Below are 19,324 nucleotides of genomic sequence, written 5' to 3'. Positions count from 1 at the left end.
TTTTCAATCTGCAGTTGTTTGAATTCAGGGATGACATGGAGGGCCAAGTGATGTTCAAGCTGTTTATCAGTTGTTGCCCTCAAGAAGTCTAGAATCCAATAAGGATCTGCCTGCTTGTAGATAGGAAGTAATAGTTTACCATAGTCAGTGGATGAAACATATATGCATATGTGTGCAATCAAAGTCATGCTTAAGGCATGGATACTTTATAGATTATTATTTTTATTTATGGTTAGGCAACTGAATTTTATAAAAGAGATGGATACTGAGAATAGTTCAGATGGATAAACATGGACTTTAAGGAAAAATCATTAGCTGGGCATCGTGGCACATGCCTATAATTCCAGTGACTTGGGAGGCTGAGGAGGATAATTACCAGTTCAAAGCCAACCTCAGCAACTTAGTGAGGTCCTAAGCACCTTAGTGAAACCCTGCCTCTAAATAAAAAGGGCAAGGGAGGTGGCTCAGTGGTTCAATCCCCAGTACAAAAAAAAAAAAAAAAAAGAAAGAAAGAAAGAAAGAAAAGAAACAATCATTAGTTAGGTTCCATGACATACACCTGTAATCCTAGTGATTTGGGAGGCCAAGACAGGAGGATCTCATGTTTGAGGCCAGCCTCTGCGATTTATTGAGACCTTATCTCAAAAAAGGACTAGGAATGTAGCTTAGTGGTAAAGTGCCTCTGTTTTCAACCCCCAGTACAAGGAAGAAAAAGAGAAGAAAAAAATCATGTTTTTATTGTTGGAGAGTATTCCAAGAAATGGGAATGTTGTGAAAGTATAAAATGGCATATAGCAGATAGCTTGGAATATACACTGTGAAAGGGATAATGGAGGGAGAGAAGGTAGAAGTGGGTGCAGGTCTATAACTTGAAAGGACTGGCATGCTTACTTTAGATCTCAGAATTTTTTCCTGATATATAGTCATCAACTTAAAGTAATGAAAAGATCTAAGCTAGCAGGTGAAAGGATGGAATTCAGTTAGCTCCCTCTGGTTATCATCTGGAGTTTAGATTGAAGAGGATTGAAATTGAGGTACAATCATTAGAACTGCGAAGGGTTAGAAATGTTCAGGAGTGAGTTTTAATTTAATAAACTTGTTTAACTGAACTGAGATGATGAGCTAATGAACAGAGTCATAACAGAGAGACTGAAGGAAAGAGGCAGAGAGGTGGACTAGGTAATTGACAGGACCCAGAGACTGGGTGGTTAGGTTACCATCAGCCCAGCCCAGGGACCCTGCCTGAGTCCTGGTTGGCTGAATTTTACCACCCGCCCTAATAAGAAATAGGCAAAAAATGAAAAGGGGGAAAATGAACTTTATGCAGTTTAATCAAACTAGGGAGAAACAACTAAATTGCTTCTCTTATTTCTCCTGCCAGCCCTACAGAGGCATTACAATTTATAGAAACAAAAGCCAAGTGATAGACATGTGTAGATTTAGAAGACCTGAAGAGGAAGCACAATGGAAAAAACGACAGGAAGTACGGATGCAGATTGAGTTAGCTGTGCTGCAAAGGCCTGGGCAGAGGCCCATTTCTGGTTTGGGGGTTCAGCTCTTCAGCTCTTACTCCCACTAGAGAAAGTTCCTCTTAATTCAGTAGGGTGCTCCCAAATTCAGTCTGTTTTAGTGACAGACTGAATGAGTTACAGAAGGATGAGTAAGAGAGTGTAGTCTGGGTTTAGACCTTGGCTACTGATGCAGTTGCCAAAAAGGAGAATAAAGAAGAAATGTTAGGGGCTGGGGATGTGGCTCAAGCAGTAGCGCACTCGCCTGGCATGCGTGCGGCCTGGGTTCGATCCTCAGCACCACATACAGACAAAGATGTTGTGTCCGCCGAAAACTAAAAATAAATAAATAAATAAATATTTAAAAAAGAAGAAGAAGAAGAAGAAATGTTAGGAGAGGTGAGTTTGATTTTTAGGTGGAGATGGCTAGTAGGCAATTGGATAGAAACATGACAGTCAGACATGAGGCCAAGAGGAAAACTATAGACTTAGGAGTCGCTTGTACATGGGTAGTGATTGGTGAGAGATGTTGGGAATGAGAAGACAGCCAGCGGGAGCACTCAGGGCAGGTATTCTGAGGAAGCAGACACTGGGAAGAAATAGAAAGAGAAGTGGGTTGGAAATAAAATGTTACAGGAACTGAGGAAAGAATAACATGTCCAAAACCAGAAGTCACGTAGGCTATTGATTGGCTTTGCAAATTTGAAAGTCACTTAGCAGTAGCAGTCTGGGATAGAAGGCAATTCCATTGGAATGGTAATTTGTATCCTACCTTTGCTACTTATTTATTCTGTGACTTGGGAAAGCCATTTCATTTGTCATTTTGTCTGTAAAGACTTGATTAGCTTCTTGGTGGGATTCAGTCTGATCTGGGGAACCCTAAGGCTTCGGAAAAGATGCCTTGGGGCTTATCAAGAAGAGCAAAGATAAGGTCAGATATTTATGGCAGGATGGGGTACATGTACTCTCCCCTTTCTTCGAACAGTATTTTACCTTAATATATGATTTCATTAAAAGAAATGTAGTGCAGAATAAGAAATTGCATAACTACTGGCCTACAGGACCTTTAAGATACTTTCCAGCTTTAAAAGCCATATTAATAGCTGATGAATTATTAATAACTATTAATTAATAATCATAGATGCTAACTTGCTTATGATTTGTATTTTATTCAGAGGTCAGAATTAGTGTGTGAATGTATATAATGATAATTATTCTTACTTTCATTAGGACTGAAAACCTCTAAACAAATCCATTCTGTTATATACTTTGTTAAAAACTTTTTTTGTGTCTTGCCAGGTTCTGACTCAGAAGATCTTTTGGAAGAATTGCTCTGCTGTTTGATGCAGTTAATCACTGATATTCCACTCTTGTAAGTTCTGGCTAAGCCAGGATTTGTTTTATCTCCTTTGTGTATTGAAGATGATAATAGATAATGTTAAAGAGTTTGTAGGTCCAGGTGTAGTATTTTTATGTGTATCTTTTAAGGATTATACATCCATGGAATTCCTTTATCTCTCTTGCCTAATAGTATTTATACTTTGATTATCTATCATCAAAATAATAATTTTATATTAAGGGAAAATAATCAAATCTTTTGGCAATATTAAGCGTTAGGCACAGAATTAGATTAATCTCTGTAATAAGAGATTTTATAGGTCTATGGAAATGAGTTTGAGAGAAAAGCAAATTTGTATGTCATAGACACAGCTAGTTAGCCATTCTATATTTGTTTTACCTTTTTTCCTGGCCTGATTTTATTTCTGGCCTCTTTTCAGAGATTTCTGTGTCCAGCCTTCTTTGAAGCTAGGGGGAAAGTTGAGACCTGGGGAAATCCTCCAATAACACTTTTGGGTAAAACACTTAAGAAGGAGGGGTATCTTTTTGTTCTTGACAACCCTTTTGTTGTCAAAGAATGTGGACAAGGTCTTTTGAGTTGTCTGGCCATTTTGGCACCCTGAACCAAGTATGTAACAGAATATTCTGCTTGGATGTTATTGAGCTGCTGAAGCAAAGTCGTCAACTAGGGTCCCCCTCCCTCATCCCAGACTTCTAGTGTGATAACAGTAGACCCTTGTTTGTCTATGTTATTGTGACTGGATTTCTGTCACTGATAGGGCAGCGGAACCCAAATATTGTCTGCTGTTTCCTTATCGTAGCATGTGGAGTGCTTCAGATGCTTCTGATTTAGTTTTACACCTCTAGTAACATTTTTTTCATTACCAAATAGCAATGATTTAATATATTTACTAAATAGTTACATTCTTTTTTGTTGTTTTGCCTTTATTAATAAGATGTTTTGGTGAAGTTAAGGGGGATGAAAACTGTAAATATCTTTAGGTAGGAAATAAGCTGTGTGAACACAGTGGGTGAATAGCCACTTAGACACTCTTGAAGAGCAAGCGGTGTTGCAGTCTATCAAACATTTCAGTGTTTTAATGTGTTTATACTTTTTAAATGAACTGAAAATGCACAGACATCCAGATGTCTTGTGTTATGTACACTCAGCTTTAACCAGCTGCTGAAACAATTTTTTATGATTTAATGGTCTTGGAACTCTATCCTATGAGAAGGTTTGTCTTGGTTACAGTTTCCATGTGAAACCAAGCTACTCTTTAAACTATAACTATAGTGCAGTATTATAGATCTGCCTATGATTTAAGGGGAATATCAATATATGAAAGCTGGGAATGGTGTCACATCTAAACATCATCAAGCTTGCCATGAAGTTTTCACATTAACCTTGACATGTTTGTGCTGAATTAGCAGGTGAATAGTGAGAAATCTAATTTTAGTACTCAGAGAGTAAGTCAAAACTTAGCTTAAATGTTTCTCATGAGACTCTGCTAAGTCATTTTATTAAAATTGAAAGAAAAATGATTACCAAAGGACACACACACACACACACACACACACACACACACACACATACACACACACATATATTTATACATGTTACTTTATTACTAATAGAATAGGATCAACTGTAGTACTGTAGGTTAGATGAACCCCTAGAAGTTCATTGCAATGAACTTTGCAGGGTTCATTTGAAGAGGAGATTGACTTTTAAGTTGTTAGCAGCCGGGGCTGGGGATGTGGCTCAAGTGGTAGTGCGCTCGCCTGGCATGCGTGCGGCCCGGGTTCGATCCTCAGCACCACATACCAACAAAGATGTTGTGTCTGCCGAGAACTGAAAATAAATATAAAAAAAAAAATTCTCTCTCTCTCTCTCTCTCTCTCTCCCTCCCTCCCTCCCTCCCTCCCCTCTTTCTTAAAAAAAAAAAAAAAGTTGTTAGCAGCCACTGCTTTTCAGACACTTTGGATTACTTGTTAAAATATTAATTCTATAAGGTATAAATCTTTAAAGTCAAATTAAAGTTGCACATCTCTGAGGAATCCTTCTTTAACTCCATATCTCTCAGCATTTATATAATTAAAATAAAGATTGTTATATGTAGACTTACTTGTCCCTTAATATTTTTTCAGTGTATTGGGGTTGATACCACTAGAATTTAAATGAGTATTCCAAGAGAAAAACCATGCCTTTGATTTTTAGACCGTTTCTGTGATCTCAAGGGAATTGGAAAGAAATAAAGTAAGAGAGAGGTGTTTTCCTCAGGACATTAACATGGAGTGTAATATATAGGCCAGAGTCAAGCCCCAAGTTTAGAATTTGAACAGTGTTGGTTTGTACAGTGTCACTGAAAGAGCCGAGGGAGACCCGTGAGAATCAACTCAGTGGCGGGGTTTACATGGGGCTACAGCACCAGCAGCAGTTAGGTTATATTTAGACCCAGTACTGTATTTATATTTTGGGGACTGCTTATGATGTTGTTTTGTTGTGAAATAGAAGTTTTTGAATAGAGAACTTGAAGTAGATTTCTGACCTAGTCTTTTTATCTGTTTTTGTTGCCCTAAGTATGGGCCATGCTGATGCTGTTAGCTGTATGTGATGATGTCATCGTCAAGTACAGGCCCTGTTCCTCCTTTCTTGTGCTGGTCCCTGAGAGGTCTGTGCAGAGTAGGCCTTTCTGTTGGTACCAGGCCTGACATGCAGCCTTTCCCTGTGAGATCCATTCATGTGGTGGTCTCCTTTCTGAACCTGTGAACTCATTGTGAACTGGGCTCAATTAATTCTTATCCTGGCTTTGATTTGTAGATTTTTCAGTGATAGCTTAATCTGAGGAAACCTTTCCTAGTTTTTTCATGGGCTATGGATTGATGAAGATGAGATTTTGTAATCAGTTGCCGTCACTACTGCCGTTTAGTGGCTGTGTAGTGTGACTTTGTGTACTTGTTGAGTTCGGGGAGTGTTTGGTGTCAGCTGCTCACCTTGTCCACACCCCTTCTGTGCCAGCCATCCTCTCTCCAGCATCTTTAACATTCTTCTTCTGCCTTGACTCTCTCCCTTCAGACACTTCCATGACTCTTTCCCTAACCTCCTTTCAGCTTTCTTCTGCTCAGGGTCTGTTTCTCAGAAATTGCTCTTTCAGCTACCCTAAAACAGCTCCCAATCCTTCTCTACCCTCTTGTCATGCTTCTTTCTTTGTCTAAACACTTAGCACTACTTTTCATATTATCTGTTCTCTCTCTTGTTTGCAATTTTCAAATAAAATTTTAATGAAAGCTCCATGAAAACTAGGAGTCTTCATGTGCCAGTGTTTGTTTTGTTCTCTGCTATATCCCTGGTATTCAGTTCTATGTGGTAGAGCCTCAAAATATATTTATTAAATAAGTAAATTAGTAGGATACAACCTATTTAATGTGCTTAAAACATTTTGTTTGCTTGTTTTTCATTATTTAGTTTGTACAGAAACACAGTATTGTGCTAAGGCAATATTCCCTTCCAAGTGTCATGGCTCAGATCCCTTTGTACTTGGTACCTTTTGTTATGTAACAAACAGGTGTCTTACTGACATTTATAGAAGTCAAAACATCTGACAATATTTAAGGAAATAAGGGACTTTTGGCTTTTTATTTCAGTTTCCCCAGATTATCCCTTCACAATACAATAATTTCTTTTTAATTAAGTTAATCCTTGAAAAATGTATTTTAAATATATGATGGATATATATTGTACGAGGCCCAGGTTATAGAAAGGAGTGATTCTTAAAAACCTTGAAGATGGAAAGATACACAGAATGATAGCTCCGTAAGAGGAACAGTGGATAAATGCATTTGGAGTGATAGTGATTATTAGTGGCTAAATCATTGAAGAGTTAGAAAGGAGCTGGATAGGGACCTCTCATGGTGAATAATACGTTTGGAGAATAATAAGAGCTTTATTATTTTGATTTGATTACAGCAGGTTTGTAGAAATTTAGGGCTGGGAAAGCTTTGTTATTTGATGGAGCAAAGAGTTGACTGTTAGAGGATTGAAGTTTTAATTATGCTTAGGATTCTCTTTCTTACATATAAACAGCATAACTTTTAGATCTATTTCTCTGCTGTCCATTTTGGAAATTTGGGGTGGGGGAATGAAACTAAAACTGATTAATAATCTTAGTTATAACATTAATTATATCTGCAGGATTTCGTAAATGTAATTAAATTACGTAAAATGCACATTTATTCAAATGTACATTTAGCCCATAGTCTTTAGATATTATACTGTGAAAAGTTTGAATATTGAAAGTGTTTGCTGCTAACAGTGAGTAGGTGGCTGAAGAACCTGAAGAGTCATAAATGGTTCTTTATGAAGTCTCCAGTTGTTGGAAGAGAGGGAAGGTATCAGAGGCCCGTGGTTGGCAGTGAAGGGCCTGTTGGGAAAATGCTTTGCTCCCTCCTGTGCTGTGATTCTCAAACACTCTTCCAAAGCCAGATTCAACCAGGGCTGGGTGGGGCATGGGCTACAGCAAGTCAGCAGTTGATTTAGGTGCTGTGAAGTAAACATCTCATACAGCTTTCTGCAAGAGTGAGGCATTTAAGACATTATAAACATTGAATCAGAGCTTATGGAGTTTTTATGTACCAAGATAGTATTATATAATTAAAAAATCCCCAATAGCTTTTTAGTTAGAAAATTGATCTGTGTCTGATGACACTTGCCTGTAATCTTAGCAGCTTGGGAGGCTGAGGCAGGAGGATCGCAAGTTCAAGGCCAGCCTTGGCAACTTAGTGAGGCTGTAATGAACTTAGTTAGGCCTTATCTCAAAATAAAAAAAATTAAAAAAAAATTTTTAAAAAGGGAGATGTGGCCTCGTATTCAATCCCTGGTACCAAACAAAAATAAAACCCAACAACAGCAAAGAAAGAAAATTGCTGCCTGGTGTCTTGGTTGAAGGGATTTCCAGTTAATTGTTTGTTTTTTTTTTTTTAAAGAGAGAGTGAGAGAGGAGGGAGGGAGAGAGAGAGAGAGAGAGAGAGAGAGCGCGTGAGCATTTTTTAATATTTATTTTTTAGTTCTCGGCTGACACAACATCTTTGTTGGTATGTGGTGCTGAGGCTCGAACCCGGGCCGCACGCATGCCAGGCCAGCGCGCTACCGCTTGAGTCACATCCCCAGCCCCAGTTAATTGTTTTTAATATGTAAACATTATCTGGTTTATGGAAATCTGAAAAATATTTATCAGTACACACAGTGTTGATTTTACAAGATAGGTGCTAGATTGTTTATAAATGCTTAATTGATTAATGTAAAGAGGTATGAGCTATATCTCGTAGCAGAGAAAAATATCCATGTATTATTCTATGAACACAGAAGATAAGGTTTGAATTCTACTTCTATTACTAAGCAGCAACATTGCATCAGGCCTGTTTTCTCATTTTAAAATTGGGATTAAGGCTGGAGATATAGGCCAGATGGACACAATACCTTTATTTTGTTTATTACACAGGCTTAGCATTTGTGAAGCCCTGGGTTCAATCCCCAGTCTCTATATCCTCCAGTAAAACCAGAGTTAACAGATTGGAGGTTGTCATTTGAAAAAGACATTTATAGGCATGTAGTTCGGTTTTTAAATATTTTAGATATGGAAATGGAGTTGCATGAGTTCAGAAAACAACTCATATAGCATAGAAGGAACAGCTAAGCAAGGTGATAGTTTAATAATAGTAGTCTTATTTTATTTATACTTTCACTTTCTGGGTTTTTAATTACTGCAATCAACAGGGATCTGACATCCAATCATCAAGAGTTTTGTGGTTTCTCTCATAGTACATATATTTTTAAAATTTGTATTTTAAAATTTTTTTCCTGTAAATATTTTGTTAGGTTTTTACCCTAACATTTCATTTTTTGAGTGCTGATATAAATGTATACCACTATTTCTTGATTCATTAGATTATTTATTGATGTCTATTCACTTGATTATCTCTTTCTGCTTCCTTTCACACTTTCTCTTGCTATTTTCCCTGCTATATGTTTAGATTGTTATTTTTAACAGAAGTAGAGGGTAGAATAATGATTATTATAGGCTAGGAAGGGTATGGAGACGGGGGGGGAATAAAGAAGGGCTGGTTATTGAATACAAAAATACCGCTAGATAAGAGGATTAAGTCCTAATGCTCTGTAGTACAGTAGAGTGACTCAAGTTAACATTTCAGAATAGCTGCAAGAGAGGATTTTGAATGTTCCCAACACAAAAAAATGGAAAAAAAACCCAAAACAAAACATTCAGAGTAATGCATATGCTAATCACCCTGATTTAATTATTGCAATTGTATGTGTGTATCTAAATGTCACACCATATTTCATGAATATGTGAATACAGTTATGTGTCAATTAAAAATAAAAAGAAACTAGTCAAAAATTATTTTCAGTTTAAGTTAAAAATGGAACTTATTAGGTTTTTTTGTATGCATTTTCTCAGAAAAACATAGGAGACTGCTGCTGCTGGTCACATGGCATGCTGTTTTACAGTAAACTTTAGAAGGATTACATTCTTTAATAACAATAAAAAATATAGTGTAGTCAATTCATAAACCAGTAACAATCATTAATTATCAAATATTATGTGTGGTATGCAGTTCTATGTGCTATTTTTTTAAAGAATTTCTTTTTTAGTTGTGGATGGACACAACACCTTTATTTTGTTTATTTATGTTTTTATGTGGTGCTGTGGATCGAATCCAGTGCCTCACACATGCTAGGTAAGCACTCTACCGCTGAACCACAACCCCAGCCCTGTGCTATTCTTTTTATGAGGCTGGAAGCATAGTTGGTTATTGAAGCATCAGTACCAGAAACACATAACTCTGAGCTGTGTGATGACAGCTGCAAAGTCAGTAGGTGATAGGAATTTATCAGTTCCATTATAATCTTATAGGACCACCCTGTGTATGTGGTCTGTCATAAACTGAAACCTTATTATGTAACACATGTCAATTTAAAAGCTATTTCTAACTTTTGATGAAGTTTTAGCAATAATTTTCTCCCCTCAGGAGCTTTTTTTCTCTGTCTATTCTTGTTTCATGAACAAAATATTTTTTTAAAAGAATTTAACCTTCATTTTATGTATTTATTTTTATGTGGTGGTGAGGATTGAACACAAGGCCTCACCCATCCTAGGGAAGTGCTTTACCACTGAGCCATAACCTCATCCCTATGAATAAAACATTTTGAGTTGGCATAATTACACTCGGGACACTCACATGCATACCATACATTCTGTAATTATTATGATTTTTAGTATGTTTGCATTATTGTTATGTTTCCATTTTTTTCAACTTGTCAATCTAAATTTTTGTTTTTTAAGGTTTTTTTAGAAACTCTGTTGAACTTTGTTTCAAGATTTGTGGCTCTGGAGTATCAGTTCTTTGAGAAACTGCAACCATGAAACTTGAGTTCCTGTGACCTACCCCTTTAGTTTTTACATATGAGTTGACAGATAAGGTGGTTGATAAAGGTAATGAGTGTCAGTTCTAAAACTAGATCCAGATTTCTTGACTCTTGACCTCCATGCACTTTTTGTTTTATTGTTTAGATTTTTATAGAGGCTGGGAGTTGTAGCTTAGTGGTAGAGTGCATGCCTAGCATGCACAGACCCTGGATTCAATCCTTGGCACCAGAAAAAAAGATTTATAAATGAGAATTATTACCATGTCTTTAATTCATTAACTTAAAAGTAGCCATCACTATTAATAGTATCTAATATATGATACTACCTTTTAGTTTCTCTTTATATTTGTCTTTTAGGTTTCCTTCTTGGTATGGCATTAATATTTTTAAATTTTGCTAATCCTTTGAACTTGTCACTTGTTTTAAACTTATGTTCCATTTACAGTACCTTGAGGTTTCTTATCCAATAGTAAGTCAAAAAAGCATGTTTTTTTCCCCTCTGTGCTCATTGATTTTGCCCTTAGCCAACACTAACACCCATTTCATGAAGGCTTTGGCTTTATCCAAGTGTTCCACTCTGCCTGAGCCGAGCAGTACAAGGTCATGGCGCCTGTCTTTTTTTCTTCACACAAAATTAATAACTTGCTCCAACAGTAGTTTGTTCTAGGACATTTCCAGACCAGATGGTGGAAAGTTCTTGGGATGATATGGCAGCCAAAGCAACATTTTGGCTTTCTAAAGTTGACTTTGTTTTGGTGATTATGTAATGAAAATCTTCTGAAGATTATACAAGGACATTAAAACAAGAAAGATCTGTTGGCTTAATATATTTTTCATCTTTTGAAAGCCACCACAACTCAGCATGGTAGAATTTTGGTTTCTTTCAAGTATTGGCCCTCTGGCTCATTTCTCTGATTTTTTGGCGCTTAAGATAGCCCAATTAATATTTTAAATTTTGTTTTCACAGGAATCTAATGTTACCTTGAATTCTTTTTTTTAACCATTAAAGTAAATTATAGTAGGAAATGATATTAGAGATCATCTTGCTCAGTATACCTGTTTGCAAATAAGAAAAACAAGATCTAGAGAAGTTATTTGTCAAAATTAACAGAGTTGAGAACTGAGAAATAGATTCCAACTTTTAAAATTTTAAGTCAATGACTCCTATCGCGTACCACAATGTGATTTGGATGATTAAGTTTTTTATTTGCTCTTATTTCAATATGTCATCGAATTTTAATAGGTGAAAGTTCAGTTTTTAAGATTTTGTGGCAGTTTTTTTCCAGCTCTTGAGTAATTTAATTTAGTTAATACATTTGTGCGATTCAAAACTCATCTCACAAAAGTGTGCTCCCTCTCATCCTTGTCTCCCTTCCCTTTGCTTTTGTAGTTAACTACAGTTCTTAGTTTTTTATGTATCTTTCTTGAAAAATTTCACTCATTTACACACACACACATACACATACACACACATATAATTCTGAATATAGATTCTTCATCCTGTTTTCACACAAAGGTAGAAAATGCCACATTTTTTTTCTTTTTTGACTTTGCTCTTTTAGCAATCTGTCCTGGCAGTGTTTGCATACCAGTGTTTAGAGGGCTTTTATTTTTAGTTTTAGAAATAAGAACTTGAGATGTAATTTAAATATCCCAAAATTCACCTTTCCAAAGGAAATAACTCAGTGTTTTTGAGATTTGAAAACCTCACCACTAATTCCCAGAGCATTTTTATTAACCCAGGTAGAAGTCTATTACCATTAGTAATCCATCCCCAGTTGTCCCTGTGACTATCTCCATACCTTACTTCTGGTCTGGATATTTTATATTAATGAAATGAGACTGGGCCTTTTGTGTCTGGCTTTTTTAAAAAAATGATATGATGTGTTCAGGGTTTATCTATGTTGTTGCCGAGACTTCATTCTTTCCTATTGCTGAAAAGTATTTCATTGTATGTCTGTACCACATTTTATTTAAACATTCATCAGTTGCTAGACATTTGGTTTGTTTCTACTATTAGGCCATTATGAATAATGCTGCTATAAAATTCTTGTATAAGATTTTGTGTGGACATATGTTTTCAATTGTGGATATCTAGGAGTAGAATTGCTAGATCCTCTGGCACTATGTTTAACTTTTTGAATAGCTGCCAGATTTTTCCACAGTGGCTTTACCATTTTACGTTCTCACCATCCACGTATTAGTGTTACAGTTTCTCCACATCCTTTCTCATTGTTCTTTAAAAACTGTATAATATCCTGTTGTAGGACACACAGAATGCATTTAATCATTCCCCTCTTGATAGACATGAGGATTGTTAACTTTTTTTTGCTCATATCCTTTGCTCATTTGTGTATTGGAGCCTCTTGTATCTGTTTCTAGGACCCTTTTTATATTAGCAAGATTAGCCCTTTGTGAAATGAATCTGAAATTTATTGATTCTCAGTTTGTCTCTTGACTTGGCTTTTTTTGCTTATAATATACTCTTGGTTTTGCCTATTGAATATTTAAAAACAATTTTAACAAATTTACTTTATCAGTCATTGGCAGTTTTTCAGGGTCTACAAACTCTTCCTTTTTTTTTTCTTTTGTTACCTCATCTCTCCTTGCATATTCTATTCATTCTATTCTAGCCCTACTGGTCTCTTTGCTGTTCCTTAAATATTTTAGTCATGTTCCTATCTCAGGGCCTTTGTATGTGCTGGTCTCTCTACCTGGAAGACTAATCTTGCCCCCTTACTTCTTTCATGTCTTTGCTTAAATGTCAACTTCTTATTGTGGTTTTCCTATTTTATTTTATTTTTGAGTGGGTTACCAGGAATTAAACTCAGGGGTACTTGACCATTGAGTCACATCCACAGCCCTATTTTTTGTATTTTATTTAGAGACAGGATTTCACTGAGTTGCATAGCGCCTGCTTTTGCTGAGGCTGGCTTTGAACTCACGATCCTCCTGTGTCAGTCTTCCAAGTTGCTGGGATTACAGGCCTGTGCCACACACCTGGCTGGTTTTCCTATTTTAAATCATGGCATTCCTGTAATAAATTATTAATAGTTTCTAAAGTTCATTATCTTCTTCTTTAAGAAGAAAGATAAAAATATAAGATTTATATTCATTTAAGAATAAATATAAATTAAATAAACATTTTTATTAGAAATAAATATGTCTTAAATTTTTATTCATATTAAGTGGTAGGTCAACATGTGAAATCTCCTAGTTTTTGGCTTATAGTTCTCAGCTATTTTGGAAATAATCAAGACCAACAGATACTGTCTTGGGCAATGTCACTACCCTTTATATTCAGTGCAGTTTTTGGTGCTGAAATTGTATTCATTTTTTATGGTTGGTACAAATTAGGTGTGTGTGAGTGCTTTTTCTTATATTGGAATAGAATTTCTAGGTGTAAAGCTGTCAAGTAGTATTGAAATACATTTAATTACTAAACACTTTTTTTTTAAATATTTTTTAGTTGTAGTTGGACACAATATCTTTATTTTTTTTCTTTTTTTTTATTTATTGGATGTTCACAACATTACAAAGCTCTTGACAAATCATATTTCATACATTAGAATCAAGTGGGTTATGAACTCCCATTTTTACCCCAAATACAGAGCAACTAAGAACAGAACAGGGAGGAAGAGCAGGAAGAAAAGTTTAACATTAAACAGAGACATGAGGCGGGAGGGAAAGGGAGAAAAAAAAGGAAATCACATGGAAATGGAGGGAGACCCTCATTGTTATACTAAACACTTTTTAATGAGACTGAATTTGTTAATCTGTGACTGTGCCAGTAGCAAAAAATTTAACTCACACTTTGATGGGCAGCTATGGCTAGCTCATGTTAGAGTATTTTCCCCTATTTGTATATAGCTTTTACTTTAATTGTTTATGATGAAGTGAGAGAACAATAATTGATATAATTCCTGGGCCATCTTTTATAATTTTTCTGGGAATTTCCTAATAGAGACCATTAGTTTTTCCATCATTTTTGTACCCTTACCATTTTAAGAATTTCAATTAAAAGTAATAAAAGTTGTTACTTATAATTTCGTGTCTTAGGATTGCTGTTTTTATTTTTTCATATCAGCACCTGCATATGTATGCATTTATGGGCACCTCTGCTACCATAAACATAGACTGCTACCTTTGTTTAACACATCATGAAGCAACTGTTCCAATAAATCAAAAGTTATGGGATAGCCAGGCACAGTGACATATGCCTATGATTCCAGTGACTCAGGAGGCTGAGGCAGGAAAATCTAAAGTTTGAGGCCAGCCTGTCACAAAATAAAAAAAAATTTAAAAATAGATTAAAAAAATAGATTAAAAAATAAAAAAGGACTGGAGTCGTAGCTCAGTAGTAAAGGGCCTCTGGGTTCAACCCCCTCCTCCCACCACCAAAAAGAATGAAAAAGAAAGGGTGGAGGACAACATTCATAAGAAAATGAACAGACATGTCACAGATGGAAAAATGTCTATAAATTGTATCCATGATAGACTATTAAGTTTTTCTTTTGACAAAAAACTTTATTCCTGAGTATATCAAGGTATATTATAACTTAAAATATTGTTAACATTTTGGGAAAATAAACCCAATTAAAAGATAAAGACTTAAAGTTTATATTTTACATAAAAGATGTGAGTGGCTATTAAAAGATATCTAATGTCAGAAAATACAAATTAAAATAATGAGTTATTGTCATTACTACTACTAGAAGTAGCTAAAAAGATTGACAGTACTAAAAATTGGTGAAAATGTGAAGCAACTAGAACTTTCAGAATCTGCTGTGGGAGAAGCCAATTTGAAAAGGCTACAAAGGCAAAACTAGGATCATGGCAAAGAACAGTGGTAGCTAGGGGTTGGGGAGGGAGGAACAAGCACAGGGGGTTTTTAAGGCAGTGAAATTACTCTGAATGATACTGTAACATTGGAGACCTGGTGTTATACATTTATCAAAACTGAATACACAACACCAGGAAGGAATCCTATTGCAGATTGTGAACTTGGGGTGATTGTAGGGTCAGTGCTGGTTCATTGATTGTAACAAGTATTCTATTCTAGTTCTAGTAGGGGAGGCTATGCATTTGTAAATTTGTGCTTTCCATTAATTTTCTGTGAGCATAAAACCTCTCTAAAATATTAAATTTATATTAAAATATTGCTGTGAGAATGTAAAATGGTACAAGCACTTTGGCAAAAGGTTTGATAATTTCTTTTTGTTTTTTTGAGGTAAAAAATCTGTATTTGTTTAATTTTTTTTTGCCCTATAGTAATAGTTCATTTCTTCTTTTTAAAAAAGTTTATTGGTTCTTTTTAATTATGTATGACAGTAGAATTCATTTTGACACAATTATAAAATTCTGGAGTATATCTTGTGCTAATTGAATCCCTAGTACCTCTCCTTCCCCTTTATACCCCCACCCTGTTCCCTTCCCTTAACTGATCTTTGTGCAATTTATCCATAGTTAATTTTTAAATTAATTTCTTGTGTATTTATAGGATGGTAAGATTTACTGTGGTATATTCATATATGTACATAGGCAAGTCATGTCAGATTCATTCCACTGTCTTTCTTTTCCCCATCCCCCATCCCATCCCTTCATTCCCTTTTTGTCTACTCCATTGAACTTGTATTTTTTTTTTTTAGTCTACCCTTGCCACTCCTCTCTCCATTGTGAGTTAGCATCCACATATCAGAGAAAACAATCGACCTTTGGTTTTTGAGGATTGGTTTATTTCACTTGGCATGGTAGTCTCCAGATCCATCTAATTTACCAGCAATTGCAAATGCCATAAAGTCATTCTTCTTTATGGCTGAGTAATACTGCATTGTGTGTATATACCACATTTTCTTTTTCCATTCATCTGTTGAACTGCACCTAGGTTGGCTCCATAGCTTAGTTATTGTGAATTATGTTGCTATAAACATTGATGTAGGTATATCCCTGTAGTATTTTATTTTATTTATTGGTTCTTTTTAGTTTATGTGACAGCAGAATCCATTTTGATACAATAGTATGCTGATTTAAAATTCTTTGGATATATACTAAGGAGTGGCATAACTAGGTCAGATGGTGATTCCATTCTTATTTATTTATTTATTTATTTATTTTTAGTAATCTCCATATTGCTTTCCAGAATGGCTCCACCAATTTGCAGTCCTTCCAACAATGTACGAGTATATGCTTTTCCCCACATCCTTGCCAACATTTATTGTTACTTGTATTCTTTTTCTGTGGTGCTGGGGATTGAACCCAGGGCCTTTGCATGTGAGGCAAGCACTCGACCAACTGAGCTACATCCCTAGCCTTTGATAATTGCCATTCTGGCTGAAGTCAGATGAAATCTCAGTATAGTTTGAATTTGTATTTCTCTAATGGTTAGAGATGTTGAACATTTTTTTCATATATTCCTTGACCATTTGTATTTCTTCTTTTGAAAAGCATCTGTTTAGTTCCTTTGCCCATTTGCTGATTGGGGTATTTATTATTTTGGTGTTAAGTTTCTCAAGTTCTTTGTATATTCTGGATGTGAACATCCTATCTGAGGAGGTGGTGGCAAAGATTTTCTCCCATTCTGTAGACTCTTTACACTCTTATTTCCTTTGCTGTGAAGAAGCTTTTAAATTTGATGCCATCTCATTTATTGATTTTTGATTTCACTTCTTGTGCTTTAGGAATCTTGTTAAGGAAGTCAGTTTCTGGGCTGATATGTTGAAGGGTTGGGCTTGCATTTTCTTCTAGCAGGTGCAGGGTTTATGGTCTAATGCCTAAGTCTTTGACCTATTTTGAGTTGAGTTTTGTGCAGGGTCAGATATAGCAGTTAAATTTCATTCTACTACATATGGATTTCCAGTTTTCCCATTACTACTTGTCAAAGAGGTTATCTTTTCTCCAGTGCATGTTTTTTGCATCTTTGTCTAGTGTGAGACAACTATATTTATGTGGGTTTGTCTCTTTGTCTTCTGTTCCAGGTCTTCATGCCTGTTTTGGTTCCAGTACCAGGCTGCTTTTGTTCTTGTAGCTGTGTAGTATAATTTAACATCTGGCTTTGTGATGCCTCCTGCTTCACTTTTCTTATAAGGATTGCTTTGGTTATTGTGGGCCTCTTAGTTTTCCAAATGAATTTTATGACTGCTTTTTCTATTTCTATGAAGAACAGCATTGGAATTTTAATGGGAATTGCATTGAATCTGTATAGTATTTTTGGTAGTATGGCCATTTTGACAACATTAATTCTACCTATCCAAAAACTTAGAAGTCTTTCTATCTTCTAGGGTCTTCTTCAGTTTCTTTTGATGTTCTATAGTTTTCATTGATAATTTCTTATAAAGTCAAGTACTTATCTATCTCTAGACTTTTCTTTCAGGTATTGCCCAAGAAAAATGAAATTATATTGTTGCAAATGACTTGTATGCAAAATTTATAGTTTTATTTATAATAGCTCTAAATTGGAAACAACCCAGATGCCCATCAACAGTATCTTACTTTCTATATTTTATTATGGTAATTCTTGTGATTTACTGTCCATGTCCCTAAATCTGTCTTCATTTGGATATAATCTGTACTTATCTTTTTTCTTCCTTTTATTTTTAAAAAATGAATTAAAATTTAAATTTAGCTTTTTTTTAAGTTCTTAATTTTTTTCTGGAACTTATTTTTTTGGATTCGTTTTATTATTTAAATAGTATAATTTTGGGGTATTCAAGAAAATTTTGATTTAAAAAATTTGCCTTTTATCCCACAAATATAGTAAGTGTAGTTGTGCTTAATAATTATTTGAGAGGATTTTGATTGATTGTTTTATGGGTGTATGGTAGTTCTTTATGCATTTCTTTCTATTTAGCTGCCTAATTTTTATAACTTCTTAGTCTTTGTAATGTTGTAGAAATGATTTGATGGTTAGGATAATTTTATCTTTCTCGAGAGAGCTTTGTCTCTTGTTTCTGCTGAGTGCTTTGGATTTATTTCCAGGGTTGAAGTTTTCTGGCCAACCAGACAACTTAAAGCTGGGTTCTAGTCCAGGGAGAGTTGATTTACTTCTTCTCTCCTTTACTCTCAGGTAAGGATATTTTTGAGGATCCCAGTTCTTTGTTTGGGATGGATCACCAGGGCCTGCATCCTTTGACTCCAGCTCAGCCACGTCAAAGCACCTCTGATTCCCAGCTACCTCTTAGAAATCAGTAAACATGCCTGGGCCAAAACAATTCCAGATGTCAGGCTGAACTCTGGAGTTTTCCTAGTGCCTTACATTTTGGCATTATAGTCTTTTAATATTTTGTTAGCTCATTGATGCTTTCAGGAAGTGCCCTTTCCTACCTCTACTCCCCCCAAGGATTTTTATTGACTTCATTAGAAGATTCTTCTGAATTTCTTGTCCATTATTGTTGGAAATGGGAGTAGCCCCAATTCTTGTATTCTCTTTAAATATTATGTGGTTCTATAAGTTAATACTAAAATAAAATATAGCTATTTTATAATATTTTCTAATATCAGTTGAATTTTTAATCAGCATTTTTTTTGGTCTGGTGTGATGTAGAACTACAGAATATAAAAAAGTATTCTAATAGTGGTATTGAGACTATTTTATAGAAACATCATTAACCTGCTTTGTGAGTTGAGAATTTTCTGGAGGAGGTGAAGAAACTAGTCCTCAGTTGTGAATGATGAATCTGATTCAGCTCAGCAATTTCGGGGTAGATTCAGAAGCTGGAGCTGTCACACAAACTTGGGAGATATGAGGGGCTGTGGTAACTAGGAAGCAGCAATTGATAGGTAGTTGCATCTTATCCATGTGTGTCTTTAAACTATATTTCGTTAATGGCTATTTGAGAGATTTTTCTGTTTATATCATTTTTTTCCCTAGATGGGCAGAACACAAATCTGGGTTCCTTATTTTGTAGCTGAGTTTTTAAAAAAAAATGTACCATTTATGATAGAAAATGAATTAAATGAGGGCATGGGCAGTTTTGCCTAAGTCTTGATATAGTTTTGAGTAATTATTTTTGCTGTTGCCACTAGTTATGTGGCTCCAGGA

At 35.4% G+C, this 19,324-nt stretch overlaps 1 protein-coding gene across 2 annotated transcripts in view; it reads left to right on the top strand.

The window, feature by feature from the left end:
* The window catches only part of DYM (dymeclin), a 358,107-nt gene that overhangs the window by 69,908 nt on the left and 268,875 nt on the right, over positions 1–19,324 (top strand). For both annotated transcript variants that reach the window (XM_081262969.1, XM_081262968.1), the window contains one exon: positions 2,808–2,880. In XM_081262969.1, coding sequence (XP_081119095.1) covers positions 2,808–2,880 — 73 coding nt within the window. The remainder of the gene's footprint in view (positions 1–2,807; positions 2,881–19,324) is intronic.

Source organism: Spermophilus citellus (assembly GCF_964194105.1).
Source record: "Spermophilus citellus genome assembly, chromosome: 12".
NCBI classification, from domain to species: domain Eukaryota; kingdom Metazoa; phylum Chordata; class Mammalia; order Rodentia; family Sciuridae; genus Spermophilus; species Spermophilus citellus.
Note: the sequence above shows the minus strand (reverse complement) of the source record. Positions and strands in the feature narration are given on the sequence as shown.